Here is a 19,467-nt window from a genome sequence, read left to right on the forward strand (position 1 = left end):
ACACCCTATTCCCTATATAGTGCACTACTTTAGACCAGAGAATGGCACCCTATTCCCTATATAGTGCACTACTAGACCAGAGAATGGCACCCTATTCCCTATATAGTGCACTACTTTAGACCAGAGAATGGCACTCTATTCCCTATATAGTGCACTACTTTAGACCAGAGAATGGCACTCTATTCCCTATATAGTGCACTACTTTTGACCAGAGCCCTGGTCACTGTGAGTGTGTGAGTGTGTGTGTGCGGTGCGGTGCGTGTTTGTGTGAGAGTGTGTGTTCTCACTGTGTGTATTGTACTGTACTCCAGGTGGACCGGTCCACAGCGCTGCACTTTGCCTGTTCCCAGGGAGCTACAGAAGCTGTTAAACTGATGCTGTCCTCTTACAGCAGACTGGACCGCATCATTAACCTGCCCGATGGAGCCAGCCAGACACCTTTACACAGGTGGGAGAGTTTGTTCACTCACTCATTTGTTATTTCATAAATTAATTCCTTTGTTCGTTAGTTCGTTAATTTGTTCATTCATTCAACCATTAATTAATTAATTAATTAATTAATTAATTCAGTCATCCATCCATTCAATCTTTTGTTTATCCATTTATTCCTTTGAATGTTATTTTGTTGCTACATTTATTAACGTCATGAACTGATCCATCCTAATACGACGTCGTCATTCTATTCTATGGTGTGGTTCAGGAGTCGGGGGGTAACGGTTGCTTGGTGACAAAGCTTGTGTTTGAAAAGGAACCATTAATCATAGCGTAAAGGGTGGCGAATAGCTTGAATAATATTTGTAGAGAAAGATAGATAGAGACAGGGCCTCACGACTTATACCTTTGGCCGCGTCCCAAATTGCACCCTATTCCCTGTATAGTGCACTACTTTTGACCAGAGCCTATAGGGTACCATTTAGGATGCAGGACCTGGTAGTGTTTCCAGTCCCTTTGTCTCTATGACCAGTAACCACGGTAACTATCCAACAGCTGTGTGTGCTGCGTAAAGAGTTTAAGGGCTTAGCTGCACCTTCCAAAACCTACATCATAACTACCCTCATAAAAAAGCTCTACTGCTTGGTTAGGAAAGCATGGCATGACTGGTTTTTAATATTTGTGATCATAAGGATATGCCTCAGTCTCACATCTCCTCTGTATATGACAGCTATGTGTTGGCACAGGAAGCAGTAGAGATTAAGTCCTGACACAATGGAAAAGGAACAGCTTTTAAAAAATATATATATATTTAGCTATTGAAACTGTATTCTACGCCTAACAGCTATGAATGCATAGCAAATGCTGTCTGATGTCGATGGAAAATCAAAACCTCATTATCATATTTCATGATGTTCATCGGTGCATCCTGACTTCACTTCATATCCAAATAAAACAATCTAATGAACAGATAATTCTGTAGTGTAGTCCGTACAATATAAATAGAATTAGTCAAATGGAAGTCTACAAATGATATGAGCACAGGTCACCTGTCTAGTTCTACAGATCACTACAGATCAAGGAAAGGAATTCTACCAGGCTAGTGTCCTGGGCAGTCACCTGTCTAGTTCTACAGATCACTACAGATCAAGGAAAGGAGTTGAGAGGATGAAGCCGCTTCATTCGCTATATTGTGCACTACTTTTGACCAATGCCCATAGGGCTCTATAGGCTGCCATTTTGGATGATATGGGCTCTGTTCCAATGTAGCGCACTATGTCGGGAATAGGGTGCCATTTGGAATGCAATACAAATGGAGATATACAGTGCATTCAGAAAGTATTCAGACCCCTTCAGTTTTTCCACATTTTGTTTATGTTACAGCCTTACTCTAAAATTAACTAAATAAAATAAATGGCCTCATCAATCTACACATAATACCCCATAATGACAAAGTGAAAACAGGTTTTTAGATTTTTTTTGCAAATGTATTAAAAATAAAAAACTGAACTACCTAGACTCGAAATTGAGCTCAGGTGCATCCTGTTTCCATTGATCATCCTTGAGATGTTTCTACAACTTGATTGGAGTCCACCTGTGGTAAAATCAATTGATTGGACATGATTTGGAAAGGCACACACCTGTCTATATAAGGTCCCACAGTTGAGAGTGAGTCCATGCAACTTATTATGTGACTTGTTAAGCCCATTTTAACTACTGAACGTATTTAGGCTTGCCATAACAAAGCGGTTGAATACTTAATGACTCAACAAATTTCAGCTTTTCATTTTTTATTAACTTGTTTTAAAAAAATAAAGCAAACATAATTCCACTTTGACATTATGGGGTATTGTGTGTAGGCAAGTGCAATTTTTTTAAATATAATTTGAATCCTTTTAAAATGCAGGTAGGCAACACAACAAAATGTGGAAAAGTCAAGGGGTGAGAATACTTTCTGAAGGCGCTGTAGCTGTGGTTTATTCTCTTTTTCCAGGGCAACCATATTTGATCACACAGAGTTGGCGGAGTACCTCATTTCAAAGGTAAATACAGTACACACGAACGCACGAACGCACACACACACACAAACAAACACACACACATCAGAGTTGGCGGTGTACCTCATTTCAAAGGTAAATACAGTACACACGAACGCACGAACGCACACACACACACAAACAAACACACACACATCAGAGTTGGCGGAGTACCTCATTTCAAAGGTAAATACAGTACACACGAACGCACAAACGCACACACACACACACACAAACAAACACACACACATCAGAGTTGGCGGAGTACCTCATTTCAAAGGGTAAACACACTACAGTAATATACCCTATAAACTGTCTCACATAATGTGCTACCGAATCCTAATATACTGTGTGACCAAATGGCACCCTATTCCCTACCAAAAAAATGAGTGTACCATATAAGGAATAGAGTGCCGTTTGTCTTGTATCTGTGTTGACAGGGTGCAGACATCGACTACATAGACTGTAAGGGTCTTTCTCCCCTGTTGCTGGCTACTAGCTGTGGCGCATGGAGAACTGTGGCTCTTCTGTTGTCAAAAGGTCAGCGGTTACACTAAATCAATCAACGTATTCAAATGCAACATATCTCTGGAACGAACTCAGGTTGTGGAGTGTGTGTGTGTGTGTGTGCGTGTGTGCGTGTCTTCAGGTGCCAACGTGAACATAAAGGACAGGAAAGGATGTACCTTCCTCCACCTGACCATCCTGCAGCCCAAAGGCCTGAAGAACCTCACAGGAGACATCTTACAGGTAACGCAACATGACATAACAGTAGATGTAACAGGTAGCAATAACAAACGGTATCCAATGGTAGCAGTGCTTGGAAAGTTACAGCGCCTTCAGAAAGTATTCATACCCCTTGACTTATTTACATTTTAGTCATTTAGCAGACGCTCTTATCCAGAGCGACTTACAGTTAGTGAGTGCATGCATTATTATTTATTTTTTCATACTGGCCCCCCGCGGGAATCGAACCCACAACCCTGGCATTGCAAACGCCATGCTCTACCAACTGAGCTACATCCCTGCCGGCCATTCCCTCCCCTACCCTGGACGACGCTGGGCCAATTGTGCGCCGCCCCCATGGGGGTCTCCCGGCCGCGGCCGGTTACGTACAGAGCCTGGATTCGAACCAGGATCTCTAGTGGCACAGCTAGCACTGCGATGCAGTGCCTTAGACCACTGCGCCACTCTTATTCCGCATTCTGTTGTGTTACAGCCTTTATTCAAAATTGACTTCCTTAAAAAAAAAAATATCCTCACCCATCTACACACAATACCCCATAATGACAAAGTTAGCAAATGTATTGACAATGAAATACAGAAATATCTCACTAACATTAGTATTCACACCCCTGAGTCAATACTTTGTAGAAGCATCTTTGGCAGCGATTACAGCTGTGAGTCTTTCTGGGTAAGTCTCGATGAGCTTTCCACACCTGGATTGTGCAACATTTGCCCGTTATTATTTTCAAAATTCTTCAAGTTCTGTTAAATTGGTTGTTGATCGTTGCTAGACAACCATTTGCAGGTCTTTGTCATAGATTTTTAACTAGATTTAAGTCAAAACTGTAACTCGGCCACTCAGGAACATTCACTGTCTTCTTGGTAAGCAGCAACATCCTGAAAAACTCCTCAGTCCTTAAGGATTACAAGCATACCCATAACATGATGCAGCCACCACTATGCTTGAAAATATGGAGTGTGGTACTCAGTGATGTGTTCTGCTGAATTTGCCCCAAACTTAACTATTTGTTTTCGTAAAAAAAAAGTGAATTGCTTTGCCACAATTTTTGCAGTATTTCTTTAATGCCTTGCAGTAGCGGTGCGTGGGTAAAATCACTGGGGAAGCCAAGCCAGGGGAAAAAAGCCATATTACAACCTATGTGTTTGTAATTGCTCTACAACATGTTAGTTCATATGGCTTGACACCGTGATTTATACAGTGCATTCGGAAAGTATTCAGACCCCTTGACTTTTTCCAGATTTATTATTGTGATGAGGTGATGTCGAAGGAGTCAGGCGCAGGAGGGTAAATCACAGAATAACAGGCTTTATTCTGCAAATACAGAGTTACGCAGTAATGCCTCAAAACACTCCAGTGTTTCCAGGCGCACTGGAAAATACAAGGCATACAGGGAAATATCCCAGCGATGCAAAATACACAGACCTCCACCGAGCTTCACAGTCCTCCACAATAAACAATCACACACAAAGATAAGGGGGCAGAGGGAACACTTATACAGGTACTGATGAGAGGAACCATATGAACCAGGTGTGTGTAATTGACAAGATAAAACAAATGGAATGATGAGATGAGGAGCGGCATAGGCTTGAAGGCCGGTGACGACGAACGCCGAAGCCTGCCTGAACAAGGAGAGGCGGCAGATTCGGAGGAAGTCGTGACAGTACCCCCTCCTTGATGCGCAGCTCCAGCAGCGCGCCGACACCGGCCTCGGGACGGCCAGGAGGACGCGGAGCAGGGCGAGCCGGATGGCGACGGTGGAATTCCCACAAAAGGGAGGGATCGAGGATATCCCTCACCGGAACCCAGCACCGCTCCTCCGGACCGTACCCCTCACTCCACGAGGTACTGAAGGTCCCCCACCCGACGCCTCAAATCCAGGATGGAACGGACAGAGTACGCCGGGGCTCGGGTGTCCGAGGAAGGAGACAAACTGCTGCAAAAACAGACACTTTTCTGCCTTAACATAAAGGTCATGTTCCAACAGTCGGGTCAGCACGTCGGGTCAGCACCTCGCGAACCAGGGACACATGCTCAGCACGCGTAGCGGAATACACCAGAATGTCATCGATGCAGACCACTACATCGCGACCAAGCATGTCCCGAAACACCTCATTCACAAAGGACTGGAAGACGGATGGAGCATTCATCAAACCGTATGGCATCACCAGGTATTCGGAATGCCCTGTGGTTGTGCTGAATGCTGTCTTCCACTCATCCTCCTCTTGGACACGCACCAGGTTGTACGCACTCCGGAGATTTATTTTTATGAAGAAACGCGCCCCATGCATTGACTCGATCACAGATGGAATGAGGGGTAAAGGATAACTATAAAGTATTGTCCCCTTGTTCAGTGCTCGGTAATCAATGCGAGGGCGCAGACCTCCGTCTTTCTTCTTCACAAAAAAGAAACTTGAGGAGGCAGGTGAAGTGGAGGGACATATGAACCCCTGGCGCAGGGACTCGAAGACGTATGTTTCCATAGCCTCCGTTTCAGCCTGCGACAGGGGATACACATGACTCCTGGGAGGCAAAGTGTCTACCCGGAGGTTTATCGCGCAATCCCCCGCCTGATGAGGTGGTAATTTGGTCGCCTGCATTTTGGAAAACACATGCACCAAATTGAGGTATTCAGGGGGAATGCGCACGGTGGAGGTAGTGTCTGGAATTTCCACCGTGGTTGCACCAACGGAAACACCTAGACACCTACCCTGACACTCTCGCGACCACCCCGTGAGAACCTTCTGCAGCCATGAAAAGGTGGGGTTGTGTAGTGCTAACCAGGGAAGACCTAACACAACAGGTAAATCAGGAAACTCAATAATAAAAAAAGGTGACTTGCTCTCTATGGTTCTTGTGCGTAACCACAGTGACTGGTGCTGTAAATTCCCTAACAAATCCGGACCCTAATGGTCGAATGTCAAGTGCTCTGATGGGGATTGGAATGGATAGGGGAACCAATGTAATGCCTAGACTATGTGCAAATGCCCTATCCATAAAGTTCCCAGCTGTGCCTGAATCTACCAGCTCCTTACACTGGGGAACTACCGTGTAATCAGGAAAGTGGATGTGTAGGGTGCAGTGCGCAGCAGAGGGCTCTGAACGAGTGAGAGTGCCCTGCCTGTCGCCTCAAGACCCCAAAGAACGCAGACGACAGCTTGCAGGAGAATGTCCTCTCGTGCCACAAGAGTGACACTGGCGCTGTTGTCCTCCTCTCTCCCGTATCGCTGCTCCACCCAGCTCCATCATCTCATGATCCGGGGGAACGGAAGGCTGGCTAGCATCGTCGAATGCTCCGGACCCGTGCCACGACTCTAGGCATGTGCTCCTCTTCTGCTGACTCCATGTCAGGTGTGTGATTCTTTGATGAGGTGATGTCGAAGGAGTCAGGCACAGGAGGGTAAATCACAGAATAACAGGCTTTATTCCACCAATACAGAGTTACGCAGTAATGCGTCAAAACAGTCCAGTGCGGCACACTGGAAAATACAAGGCACACAGGGAAATATCCCGGCGATACAAAATACACGGAGCTCACTATCCTCCACAATTAACAATAACACACAAAAACAAGGGGGCAGAGGGAACACTTATACAGGTACTGATGAGGGGATATGAACCAGGTGTGTATAATAAACAAGACAATACAAATGGAATGATGAGATGAGGAGCGGCAGTGGCTAGAAGGCCGGTGACGACTAACGCTGAAGCCTGCCCGAACAAGGAGAGGTGGCAGCTTCAGAGGAAGTCGTGAAACTTATTCTAAAATTGATTAAATAAAAAATGTTATTTGTCAATCAACACACAATACCCCATAATGACATAGCAAAAAAAAAGGTTTTTAGAAATGTTAGAAAATGTAATCCTTGAGATGTTTCTACAACTTGATTGGAGTCCACCTGTGGTAAATTCAATTGATTGGACATGATTTGGAAAGGCACACACCTGTCTATATAAAGTCCCACAGTTGACAGTGCATGTCAGAGAAAAAACTAAGCCATGAGGTCGAAGGAATTGTCCGTAAAGCTCTGAGACAGGATTGTGTCGAGGCACAGACCTGGGGAAGGGTACCAAAAAATGTCTGCAGCATTGAAAGTCCCCAAAAAACTCAGTGGGCTCCATCATGCTTAAATGGAAGAAGTTTGGAACCATCAAGACTCCTCCTAGAGCTGGCTGCCCGGCCAAACTGAGCAATCGGGGAAGAAGGGCCTTGGTCAGGGTGGTGACCAAGAACCCAATGGTCACTCTGACAGAGCATCAGAGTTCCTCTGTGGAGATGGGAGAACCTTCCAGAAGGACAACCATCTTTGCAGCACTCCACCAATCAGGCATTTATGGTAGGGTGGCCAGACAAATGTTTTTCAGCGGCAGGGACTGGGAGACTAGTCAGGATCGAGGGAACGATGAACGGAGCAAAGTACAGAGAGATCCTTGATGAAAATCTTCTCCAGAGTGCTCAGGACCTCAGACTGGGGTGAAGGTTCACCTTCCAACAGGACAACGACCCTAAGCACACAGCCAAGACAACGCAGGAGTGGCTTCGGGACAAGTCTCTGAATGTCCTTGAGTAGCCCAGCCAGAGCCCGGACTTGAAGCCGATCTAACATCTCTGGAGAGACCCGAAAATAGCTGTGAATCGACGCTCCCCATCCAACCTGATAGAACATGAGAGGCTCTGCAGAAAAGAATGGGAGAAACTCCCCAAATACAGGTGTGCCAAACTTGTAGCGTCATACCCAAGAAGACTCTAGGCTGTAATCGCTGCCAAAGGTGCTTCAACAAAGACCTGAGTAAAGGGTCTGTATACTTATGTAAATATAATATTTCAGTTTTTTAATTGTATATATATTTTTTACTTATTCTACAAACCTGTTTTTGCTTTGTCATTATGGGGTAATATGTGTAGATTGATAAGAAAGAAAAAAACATTTGAATCCATTTTAGGATGATTCTGTAACGTAACAAAATGTGGAAAAAGTCAAGGGGTCTGAATACTTTCCGAATGCACTGTAGGTCTAAAGCCACACCTGTTTCCTCACAAAACTGGAGAGCAACATCTATCCGGTGAAGTCCACAAAACATATTCCATGTAACAAACAGTTACACGACCTACAGCAGGGGTCAAGCAAATTAATGTTTCCGACATTTTAGGACTACTAAACAACTACTGATTTAAAACCACAGAGAGTTCAACGCAAGTCGCAAAGAAAACAGGAGCTTCCTCCACTATTCCAGCACCATTTCAACTTCAACATTTCAACATCATCTAATCAGCTATGCTTAGTCTAATACAGGGACAACTAAAAGATACCAAGAACGATTTAGACAATCAATGTCAGCTAAATATTATGTGGCTATCCTTGGTAGCCTACTGATTGTGTGTGTGTGTGTGTGTGTGTGTGTGTGTGTGTGTGTGAGTGGGTGTGGGTGCAAGTAGAAAATACATGTTGACTCCCCCTACTTGTAGAGAAATGCCAATACCATCCTCCTCTTTCATGTTACCTATGACTCTGTCATACAGTACACGCTTTTAGCTTTGGTTGTCCTAGGCTACCTGGCTAAAATGCTAGCTGGCTAGCCTAGCTTCCTTTCATGGGCAATGCTGAGCCAGGCCAGCAATTAGCCAGCTAGTTAACATTAGCCTACTACATCTAGCTACATGTTGAGCTTCCATCCTCTCAGGCCAGGCGCACAATGTATGAATTTATGGTTGGATCAGAATCAACAATCCAACATGGCTTCTCGTGACACTTTTTTTTTTTTGTGGGCCAGGACCATTCACAGGTGAGCTCACTCAGTTTAGCTCAACGCTGATTGGCTATTATATATTTGTTTAATTATCAAGGGAGGCCAAAGGCTCCATGGCTTCCCTTGCATCCAATGCTAGGGCGGCAACAATGTCATACTCTTTTTGATCAGACAGCATCAGATAGATGGGCTACACATACTGAGGCGCTGTTTCGTTTGCTCGGATGCTTAATCCGGTGAGATAAATTCAGCCTCTTGCGAATTGAAGGACATTTATGAAACACAGAGAGACGAAAGATACATTATTATTTTTTTCTTGGGGAATGTTTTTGGGGAAGCCTGGCTCCCTTGGCATCCATGATTACACACCACTGGTGCCTTGTTGCAAACAGGATGCATGTTTTGAAATATTTTTATTCTGTACAGGCTTCCTTCTTTTCACTCTGTCATTTAGATTAGTATTGTGGAGTAACTACAATGTTGTTGATCTATCCTCATTAAACTCTGTAACTGTTTTAAAGTCATCATTGGCTTCATGGTGAAATCCCTGAGCGGTTTCTCTTCTTTCTGGCAACTGAGTTAGGAAGGATGCCTGTATCTTTGTAGTGACTGGGTGTATTGATACACCATCCAAAGTCTAATTAATAACTTCACCAGGCTGATACGTTTAGGTTTAGGAACTTGGGTTGGGTTAAGTTTAGGTATAGTTTTAGTGAGGTTAAGGTTAGGTATAGTTTTAGTGAGGTTAAGGTTAGGTATAGTTTTAGTGAGGTTAAGGTTAGGTATAGTTTTAGTGAGGTTAAGGTTAGGTATAAATTCACTGAGGTTAAGGTTAGGTATAGTTTTAGTGAGGTTAAGGTTAGGTATAGTTTTAGTGAGGTTAAGGTTAGGTATAAATTCACTGAGGTTAAGGTTAGGTATAGTTTTAGTGAGGTTAAGGTTAGGTATAAATTCACTGAGGTTAAGGTTAGGTATAGTTTTAGTGAGGTTAAGGTTAGGTATAGTTTTAGTGAGGTTAAGGTTAGGTATAAATTCACTGAGGTTAAGGTTAGGTATAGTTTTAGTGAGGTTAAGGTTAGGTATAGTTTTAGTGAGGTTAAGGTTAGGTATAGTTTTAGTGAGGTTAAGGTTAGGTATAGTTTTAGTGAGGTTAAGGTTAGGTATAAATTCACTGAGGTTAAGGTTAGGTATAGTTTTAGTGAGGTTAAGGTTAGGTATAGTTTTAGTGAGGTTAAGGTTAGGTATAGTTTTAGTGAGGTTAAGGTTAGGTATAGTTTTAGTGAGGTTAAGGTTAGGTATAAATTCACTGAGGTTAAGGTTAGGTATAGTTTTAGTGAGGTTAAGGTTAGGTATAGTTTTAGTGAGGTTAAGGTTAGGTATAAATTCACTGAGGTTAAGGTTAGGTATAGTTTTAGTGAGGTTAAGGTTAGGTATAGTTTTAGTGAGGTTAAGTTTAGGTATAGTTTTAGTGAGGTTAAGGTTAGGTATAAATTCACTGAGGTTAAGGTTAGGTATAGTTTTAGTGAGGTTAAGGTTAGGTATAGTTTTAGTGAGGTTAAGGTTAGGTATAGTTTTAGTGAGGTTAAGGTTAGGTATAAATTCACTGAGGTTAAGGTTAGGTATAGTTTTAGTGAGGTTAAGGTTAGGTATAGTTTTAGTGAGGTTAAGGTTAGGTATAGTTTTAGTGAGGTTAAGGTTAGGTATAAATTCACTGAGGTTAAGGTTAGGTATAGTTTTAGTGAGGTTAAGGTTAGGTATAGTTTTAGTGAGGTTAAGGTTAGGTATAGTTTTAGTGAGGTTAAGGTTAGGTATAAATTCACTGAGGTTAAGGTTAGGTATAGTTTTAGTGAGGTTAAGGTTAGGTATAGTTTCAGAGAGGTTAAGGTTAGGTATAGTTTTAGTGAGGTTAAGGTTAGGTATAGTTTTAGTGAGGTTAAGGTTAGGTATAGTTTTAGTGAGGTTAAGGTTAAGGTTAGGTATAGTTTCAGAGAGGTTAAGGTTAGGTATAGTTTCAGTGAGGTTAAGGTTAGGTATAGTTTTAGTGAGGTTAAGGTTAGGTATAGTTTTAGTGAGGTTAAGGTTAGGTATAGTTTCAGAGAGGTTAAGGTTAGGTATAGTTTCAGAGAGGTTAAGGTTAGGTATAGTTTCAGTGAGGTTATGGTTAGGTATAGTTTCAGTGATGTTAAGTTTAGGGTAAGGGAAACTCAGAAACAATAACATTGGGTTGGCATAACGCCTTCTGCTGTCAATCATTTTCTGTCAGCTAAATATACACTGCCTATTTTTAAAGATAATTAAATGTTCTCTCTATCTCCATGAACCATTTGTCCCGAGTCTGTTCCTATATGCCGGCTCATTAATTTCATTACCATCTCTCTGTGACCAATGATAGTTTATTACATTTACATTTTAGTCATTTAACAGACGCTCTCATCCACAGCGACTTACAGTCAGTGAGTGGATACATTTAGAGGTTTGCCAAAAGCGTCAGCCTTCTGCTGTTGCCTCCTTTAGCTACAGTACAGAATGAATCAGACTTAACAGACTTTAGTAGACCCTTCGGGAGGGACAGAGTGTCTGTCTGTCTGTCTGTCTGTCTGTCTGTCTGTCTGTCTGTCTGTCTTCTCTTGGAGGGACAGAGTGTATGTCTGTCTGTCTGTCTGTCTTCTCTTGGAGGGACAGAGTGTCTGTCTGTCTGTCTGTCTGTCTGATCTTGGAGGGACAGAGTGTCTGTCTGCTCTTGGAGGGACAGAGTGTATGTCTGCTCTTGGAGGGACAGAGTGTATGTCTGCTCTTGGAGGGACAGAGTGTATGTCTGTCTGTCTCTCTGCTCTTGGAGGGACAGAGTGTCTGTCTGTCTGTCTGCTCTTGGGAAGTCAGGGTTGAAGAGTGTGTGTTTGTGTGTGTGTGTGTGTGTGTGTGCCCGGTGTGTGCGTACATATCTGTTTACTTACGTGTGTGTGTCCTGCCCCCCCACAGCACAGCAGTGTGAAGGATCTGCTGAGTACTGAGGACAACGAGGGCTGCACTCCGCTCCACTACGCCTGCAGACTGGGCATCCACCACTCTGTCAACAACATCCTGGTTCTACAGGTCTCTCTGGAGCACAAGTCCAAGGACAAGAAGTCAGCGCTGCACTTCGCTGCCCAGTGAGTGGTGTTAGGCCTAGTGGTGGATGCGTTGAACTCAGAGTTGAACTCAGAGTTGACCAAAGTTACCTAGCTAACTCCTCAAACCTGATTTGTAGGATACCCCTCAGGTTAGTTCTGAAGGATTCGTTGCCATAGAAAATTACCTGGCTAAAAGGTGAGTTATTTTCGTGATGCTGGTTATACCGGTTATCATATTTTCTGTCCGGTTCATATTCCCCAAGTAGACAACAAATTATAATGAGTATCTCTATTAGGCTGTATGTGATCCCAGTTTATAGTTTATATTTAACTGGTCAACATCAAGACAGTTGATCTTTCACTTTGAAGTACCTATTCTACCGCTGTGTGTAGATTGTCTTTGTAAAGAGTGTGTTTTTGTTGTTGCAATTTCTCTGTTATTCTAATCTATACTGAGCCTTTGGCTGATCAGTGGCCAACGGCAGGCCACCCTATCAACATTGTCCAGCCCGCGGTTTTCTGATAGGCTGAGCTGATGTCACGCAAACTCACATTCAAAGTCAAACGAGACCTGCTCCGACTCTGTCATGAGTTAGACAGCCAAGATCGTGGATAGTGAAACAAATGGATAGGGTGCCTATGTAAAAGGACTGCCTCTATCATCTCTCCTGGGCTTGAACTGGGACCCTCTGCACACATCAACCACAGTCACCCTCGATGCATCGTTACCTATCGCTCTACAAAAGCCGCCGACCTTGCAGAGCACGGGGAAACAACTACATCAAGGTCTAAGAGCGAGTGACGTCACGATTGAAATGCCCCCCGCTAACTAGCTAGCCAATTCACACCGGTTACGCCTACAAACATGGGTATTATATTTAGTTAGCGACCTAGTTCATGTTTTGAGTTTTCACTTTCCACTTCCCTTGGAAAACTAAAGTAATTAACCTATGATATTAGTTAGTGCACATAAAGATGTAATTAATTAATTCTGGAGTCCTATTTTGACAGTAAAATATATAACAACTATAGTCTAATTGGTATCTCAAAATTCATGACAATCACTGGATTAGGTCAAAATATCTTGAATATGTTCGACTAAACAACTTATTTATTGAATACCTCAGTAGTCTATTTGTTACACTTCTTAATAAAGCGCTATGAATGACTCTATGAGATGATTAATTCATGATTTCGGTCTGACCAAATCATGGGCTGGTGCCACCAACTGTAAGGCTCCCGAGTGGCGCAGTGGTCTAAGGCATTGCATCGCAGTGCTAACTGTGCCACTAGAGATCCTGGTTCGAATCCAGGCTCTGTCGCAGCCGGCCGCGACCGGGAGACTCATGGGCGGCGCACAATTGGCCCAGGGTAGGGGAGGGAATGGCCGGCAGGGATGTAGCTCAGTTGATAGAGCATGGTGTTTGCAACGCCAGGGTTGTGGGTTCGATTCCCACGGGGGGCCAGTATAAAAAAATATGTATTCACTAACTGTAAGTCGCTCTGGATAAGAGCGTCTGCTGAATGACTAAAATGTAAATGTAAGGGTCAGACACACCAGTAGCCTTTGCCGGCCCGAGAGTACTTAACACCTCTTAACTTAATTTGCAAACCAACGTAATTTGCGCACCGATTTTACATGTAGAATCCAGTGAAAGTAATGAAAAATGTAGGCAGTCTACAGCGGGATGTCACTGAATGATCGGCAAACAAACGTCAGATCCACATTTGGTGCTATGTGTATGAGCCTTACTAGTTAGTGCGCCCGTGACACCGAGGGAACATGTAAGTCTGGAGCCCTGTGAATGACACTTACGGTTGATACAGGGGAACACACAGACACAGTACATTCACACCCATTTACTTTTTTTATTTTTTTCTCCACATTGTGTTGTGTTTCAAAGTGGAATTAAAATGGATTCATTTTTGTCAACGATCTACACAACATGTAAAAGTGGAAGAACATTTTTTTATTTTTTTATTATGGAAAATAAAACACTAATATATATATATATATTGATTAGATAAGTATTCAACCCCCTGAGTCAATACATTTTAGAATCACTTTTGGCAGAGATTACAGCTGTGAGTCTTTCTGGATAAGTCTCTAAGAGCTTTCCACACCTGAATTGTACAATATTTGCCGAATATAATTTTAACAATTGCTAGACAGCCATTTTCAAGTCTTGCCATAGATTTTCAAGCTTTTTAAGTTAAATGTCTTCTTGGTGAGCAACTCCAGTGTACATTTTGCCTTTTTTTATTTTGATAATTGTCCTGCTCAAAGGTGAATTTGTCTCCCAGTGCCTGTTGGGAAGCAGACTCAACCAAGTTTTCCTCTATGATTTTGCCAGTGCTTATCTCTATCCCTACTCCTTCCCGATGACAAGCATACCCATAACATGATGCAGCCACCATGCTTGAAAATATGAAGAGTTGTACTCAGTGATGTGTTGGATTTGCCCCAAACATAACGTTTCGTATTCAGGACAAAAAGTGAATTCCTTTGCCATTTTTTTTGTTGCAGTGTTACTTTAGTGCCTTATTGCAAACAGGATGCATGTTTTGGAATATTTTTTATTCTGTACAGGCTTCCTTCTTTTCACTGTCAATAAGGTTACTATTGTGGCATAACTACAACGTTGTTGATCCATCCTTAGTTTTTTCCCATCACATCCATTCAATCCTGTAACTGTTTTAATGTCACCGTTGGCCTCATGGTGAAATCCCTGAGTGGTTTCCTTCCTTTCCGGCAACTGAGTTAGGAAGGACGCCTGTATCTTTGTAGTGACTAGGTGTATTGACACACCATCCAAAGTGTAATTCATAACTGCGGCATGCTCAAATGGCTATTCAATGTCTGCTTTTTTTTATTTTACCCATCTACCAATCTTCTTTGTGAACCATTGGAAAACGTTCCTGCTCTTTGTGGTTGAATCTGTGCTTGAAATTCACTGCTTGTCACGGTCGTTGAAGAACGGGTCAGACCAAGGCGCAGCGTGAAATGCATACATGTTTATTCAACTGAATAAACACACAAAAAAAAAAAAAAAGGCAACGAAACGTGACGTCGGAAGGCTGTGTACACTAACAAGCCCAAACTCACCGAGCACAAACAAGATCCCACTACCCAGTCAGGAACACAGGCTGCCTAAGGATGATCCCCCAATCAGAGACAACGAGCGACAGCTGCCTCTGATTGGAAATCACACCCGGCCAAACCTAGAAACACACAAATAATATTCACACCCTGACCAAACTAACTAGAGTTCTATAGGCCAGGGCGAGACACTGCTCGACTGAGGGACCTTACAGATAATTGTATTTGTGGGGTACAGAGATGGGATAGTCAGTTAAAAATCATGTTAAACACTATTATTGCACACAGAGTGAGTCCATGCAACTTATAGTATGTGACTTGTTAAATTAAGCAGATTTTTACTCCTGAATTTATTTAAGCGTGCTATAACATAAGGGGTTGGAATACGTATTCACTCAAGACATTTCTGCTTTTCATTTGTATTACTTTTTAAACATTTCTAAAAACATAATTCCACTTTGACATTGTGTGTAGATCAGTGACACAACATCTAAATGTAATCAATTTTAAATTCAGGCTGTAACACAAGAAAATGTGGAAAAAGTCAAGGGGTGTGAATACTTTCTGAAGGCACTGTAGGGCAGGCACTATAGCCTAACTCTTGGTATTCATAAAGTATAAGGTTTAAGGAGACAAGCAGACAGGCAGACAAGCAGACAAGCAGGCAGACAGACAGGCAGGCAGGCAGGCAGGCAGACAGCCAGACAGGCAGACAGGCAGGCAGGCAGGCAGGCAGGCAGGCAGACATATAGACAGCCAGACAGGCAGGCAGGCAGGCAGGCAGACATATAGACAGCCAGACAGGCAGGCAAGCAGGCAGGCAGGCAGACAGACAGACAGGCAGGCAGACATATAGACCGTTGGTGGCGAGTGCATTAATTAGTGTCCCAGTCTGTCCCTGGTGGGCAGTCCATCATATCTAGGTTGGGGGAAAAGCTGATGCAAAAACATTGTTGAATTCAAATGTTCTTTCTGCTGACAGGCCCACGACAGTATACCATCGTGTTCTCCTTCAGAAACTGACAGTCCTTTTCCAGACACACGCATTCTACAAACACAAAATGGTACAGTGAATGAACGGTGAATGGAGGTCGTATTCAGGGCTGAGTTTTAATGGTCCTTCACACCAGTGGAAGCTGCTGAGGGTAGGACAGCTCATTATAACGGCTGGAACGGCGTACATGGAATGGCATCAAATACCTGGAAACCATGGAAACCATGTGTTTGATGTATTTGAAACCATTCCACTAATTCCGTTCCAGTCATTAACATGAGCCTGTCCTCCCCAATTAAGGTGCCACCAACCACACACTATTTTACTACAGGTTGGATTTATAGAGGGAAACATGCGGGTGCGCCAAGTTTATACATTTCACTTTTTTTTTTGCTGTATGTATTCTTTCCAGAAATGGCACGCGCAGATATCTACTGTGAAATCTACCCACTGGTTATAAATGAGGCCTCTGGTTTCCGTCAAACCTGCCTTCAATAGCCATTTTCGTTTACAAACAAATGTCTGTGCACGGAGTCGATCAGGTATTTGTTACAGTATCCAGAACCATCGTGGGATTCTCTTTGGTGGCTAAATCGTCTTCATGTATCTAAAAGAAAACACACAAGACAGCAAGTACCCTATTCCCTTTGTAGTGCACTACAGGCTTCCAACACATCGCTTTGATCTGACTTTTCCCATCAGCACAGGTGAAGGGTATTGAGGGAGGAGGCCACTTAAGACTGTTGAGTTGCACCCATAGAGCTTGGGGCATCCCAAATGGTACCCTATTCCCTTTGTAGTGACCTACTTTGACCACTATGTAGAAAATAGGGTGCCATTGAGGATGCCTCCTTTATCGCTGATTCATTACAGCTAGGTGAACGCTAACGAGCATGCCTTGATCATTAAATAGGGTGCCATTGAGGATGTGGTCCTCTGTAGCTCAGCTGGTAGAGCACGGCGCTTGTAACGCCAAGGTAGTGGGTTCGATCCCCGGGACCACCCATACACAAAAATGTATGCACGCATGACTGTAAGTCGCTTTGGATAAAAGCGTCTGCTAAATGGCATATTATTATTATTATTATTATTAAACAATCGATTAGTCATCTATACACAATGGAGTGCTCACCACAATGGTGATCCAGTTACTGATGAATGAACATGTAATGGAATGCTCCTGATGGTGTGAAATGAGGGAACATTAGCCAATGTTAGCTGATTAACATGAGCTCCTGATGGTGTGAAATGAGGGAACATTAGCCAATGTTAGCTAATTATCATGAGCTGATGATGGTGTGAAATGAGGGAACATTAGCCAATGTTAGCGGATTACCATAAGCTGATGATGGTGTGAAATGAGGGAACATTAGCCAATGTTAGCTGATTAACATGAGCTCCTGATGGTGTGAAATGAGGGAACATTAGCCAATGTTAGCTGATTATCATGAGCTCCTGATGGTGTGAAATGAGGGAACATTAGCCAATGTTAGCGGATTACCATGAGCTGATGATGGTGTGAAATGAGGGAACATTAGCCAATGTTAGCTGATTACCATGAGCTGATGATGATGGTGTGAAATGAGGGAACATTAGCCAATGTTAGCGGATTACCATGAGCTGATGATGGTGTGAAATGAGGGAACATTAGCCAATGTTAGCTGATTAGCATGAGCTGATGATGGTGTGAAATGAGGGAACATTAGCCAATGTTAGCTGATTAGCATGAGCTGATGATGGTGTGAAATGAGGGAACATTAGCCAATGTTAGCTGATTACCATGAGCTGATGATGGTGGTGTGAAATGAGGGAACATTAGCCAATGTTAGCTGATTATCATGAGCTCCTGATGGTGTGAAATGAGGGAACATTAGCCAATGTTAGCTGATTACCATGAGCTGATGATGATGGTGTGAAATGAGGGAACATTAGCCAATGTTAGCGGATTACCATGAGCTCCTGATGGTGTGAAATGAGGGAACATTAGCCAATGTTAGCGGATTACCATGAGCTCCTGATGGTGTGAAATGAGGGAACATTAGCCAATGTTAGCTGATTACCATGAGCTCCTGATGGTGTGAAATGAGGGAACATTAGCCAATGTTAGCGGATTACCATGAGCTCCTGATGGTGTGAAATGAGGGAACATTAGCCAATGTTAGCGGATTACCATGAGCTGATGATGGTGTGAAATGAGGGAACATTAGCCAATGTTAGCGGATTACCATGAGCTGATGATGGTGTGAAATGAGGGAACCCCCTAGAGTCGATGTCCGTGCCCCTGCCCAAATCTAATTAGCATATTGTAAACATTCCCATAAAAATCTGTCTGTTTAAGCTGGAGATATGTTTTTTTTTTGTTGCATGGGCTGCGTCTCAATCTCTTCTCATCAGGTATGGTCGTATTAACACCACGTATGCCCCTAAGTATACCCCTAACCCTCCTCTCCTCTCATCAGGTATGGTCGTATTAACACATGCCAGCGTCTGCTGGAGACCATCACGGACTCCCGCCTGCTGAACGAGGGGGACGAGAGAGGGTTGACCCCGCTACACCTGGCCTCTGGAGGGGGACACACCAAGGTGGTGGAACTGCTGCTTCGTAAAGGAGCTCTCTTTCACTGGTACTAACAACATCTGTACATGACTGGGCATACTGTTCACAGTGAGAAAGACAGTGGCACTGATTCTTGTCTTTTAAAGGTTTGCAACAGTATTTAAAGTCAATCTGTAAATATTAGCGTAGGAGTAGGGTCACCAACATTTCTGTAAATGTCCCTGGTTATCCTGAAATCACGGATTCCTAGAATCAGGAGGGTATCAATAGGTCATCTGGGATTCTTCAACTGGGATTTCTGGGAAAGTTAGCTGAATTTTGAAACCCTACATGGAGGATGTGATGGTGTGTTATTGTCACGGGTGCTGTCTGTGTCTCTACTCTCTCTTCCTTAGTGATTACAAAGGATGGACCTGTCTACACCATGCGGCGGCGGAGGGGTACACTCGGACCGTGAAGATCGTCCTGGCCGCCAACATCAAACTACTGGACATGCTGGATGAGGATGGGGTTCGGACAACCTTTACGTTTCAGACAACCTTTACGTTTCAGACAGACAACCTTTATGTTTCATTCTGTCTTTCGCTAAGTTCAGGACAATTCCGTTTTTTAGCTGCCATGCTATGATATGTAGCCGACCTAGACATTCTAACAGCAATAAGCACCCCCTTTGGAAGCAAGATTAATTATTTTTTAAATGCTTTTATTCTTCAGAGGCTTCTCAATGAATGAATGAATCATTAAA

At 43.2% G+C, this 19,467-nt stretch overlaps 1 protein-coding gene across 1 annotated transcript in view; it reads left to right on the top strand.

Moving 5' to 3' along the window:
• The window catches only part of trpa1b (transient receptor potential cation channel, subfamily A, member 1b), a 90,830-nt gene that overhangs the window by 44,516 nt on the left and 26,847 nt on the right, over nt 1-19,467 (top strand). Inside the window, exons 8-14 of the mRNA XM_041881345.2 lie at nt 312-448; nt 2,426-2,474; nt 2,909-3,008; nt 3,118-3,218; nt 11,941-12,110; nt 18,625-18,789; nt 19,118-19,232. Coding sequence (XP_041737279.1) covers nt 312-448; nt 2,426-2,474; nt 2,909-3,008; nt 3,118-3,218; nt 11,941-12,110; nt 18,625-18,789; nt 19,118-19,232 — 837 coding nt within the window. The remainder of the gene's footprint in view (nt 1-311; nt 449-2,425; nt 2,475-2,908; nt 3,009-3,117; nt 3,219-11,940; nt 12,111-18,624; nt 18,790-19,117; nt 19,233-19,467) is intronic.

Source organism: Coregonus clupeaformis, chromosome 7, assembly GCF_020615455.1.
Source record: "Coregonus clupeaformis isolate EN_2021a chromosome 7, ASM2061545v1, whole genome shotgun sequence".
NCBI classification, from domain to species: Eukaryota; Metazoa; Chordata; class Actinopteri; order Salmoniformes; family Salmonidae; genus Coregonus; species Coregonus clupeaformis.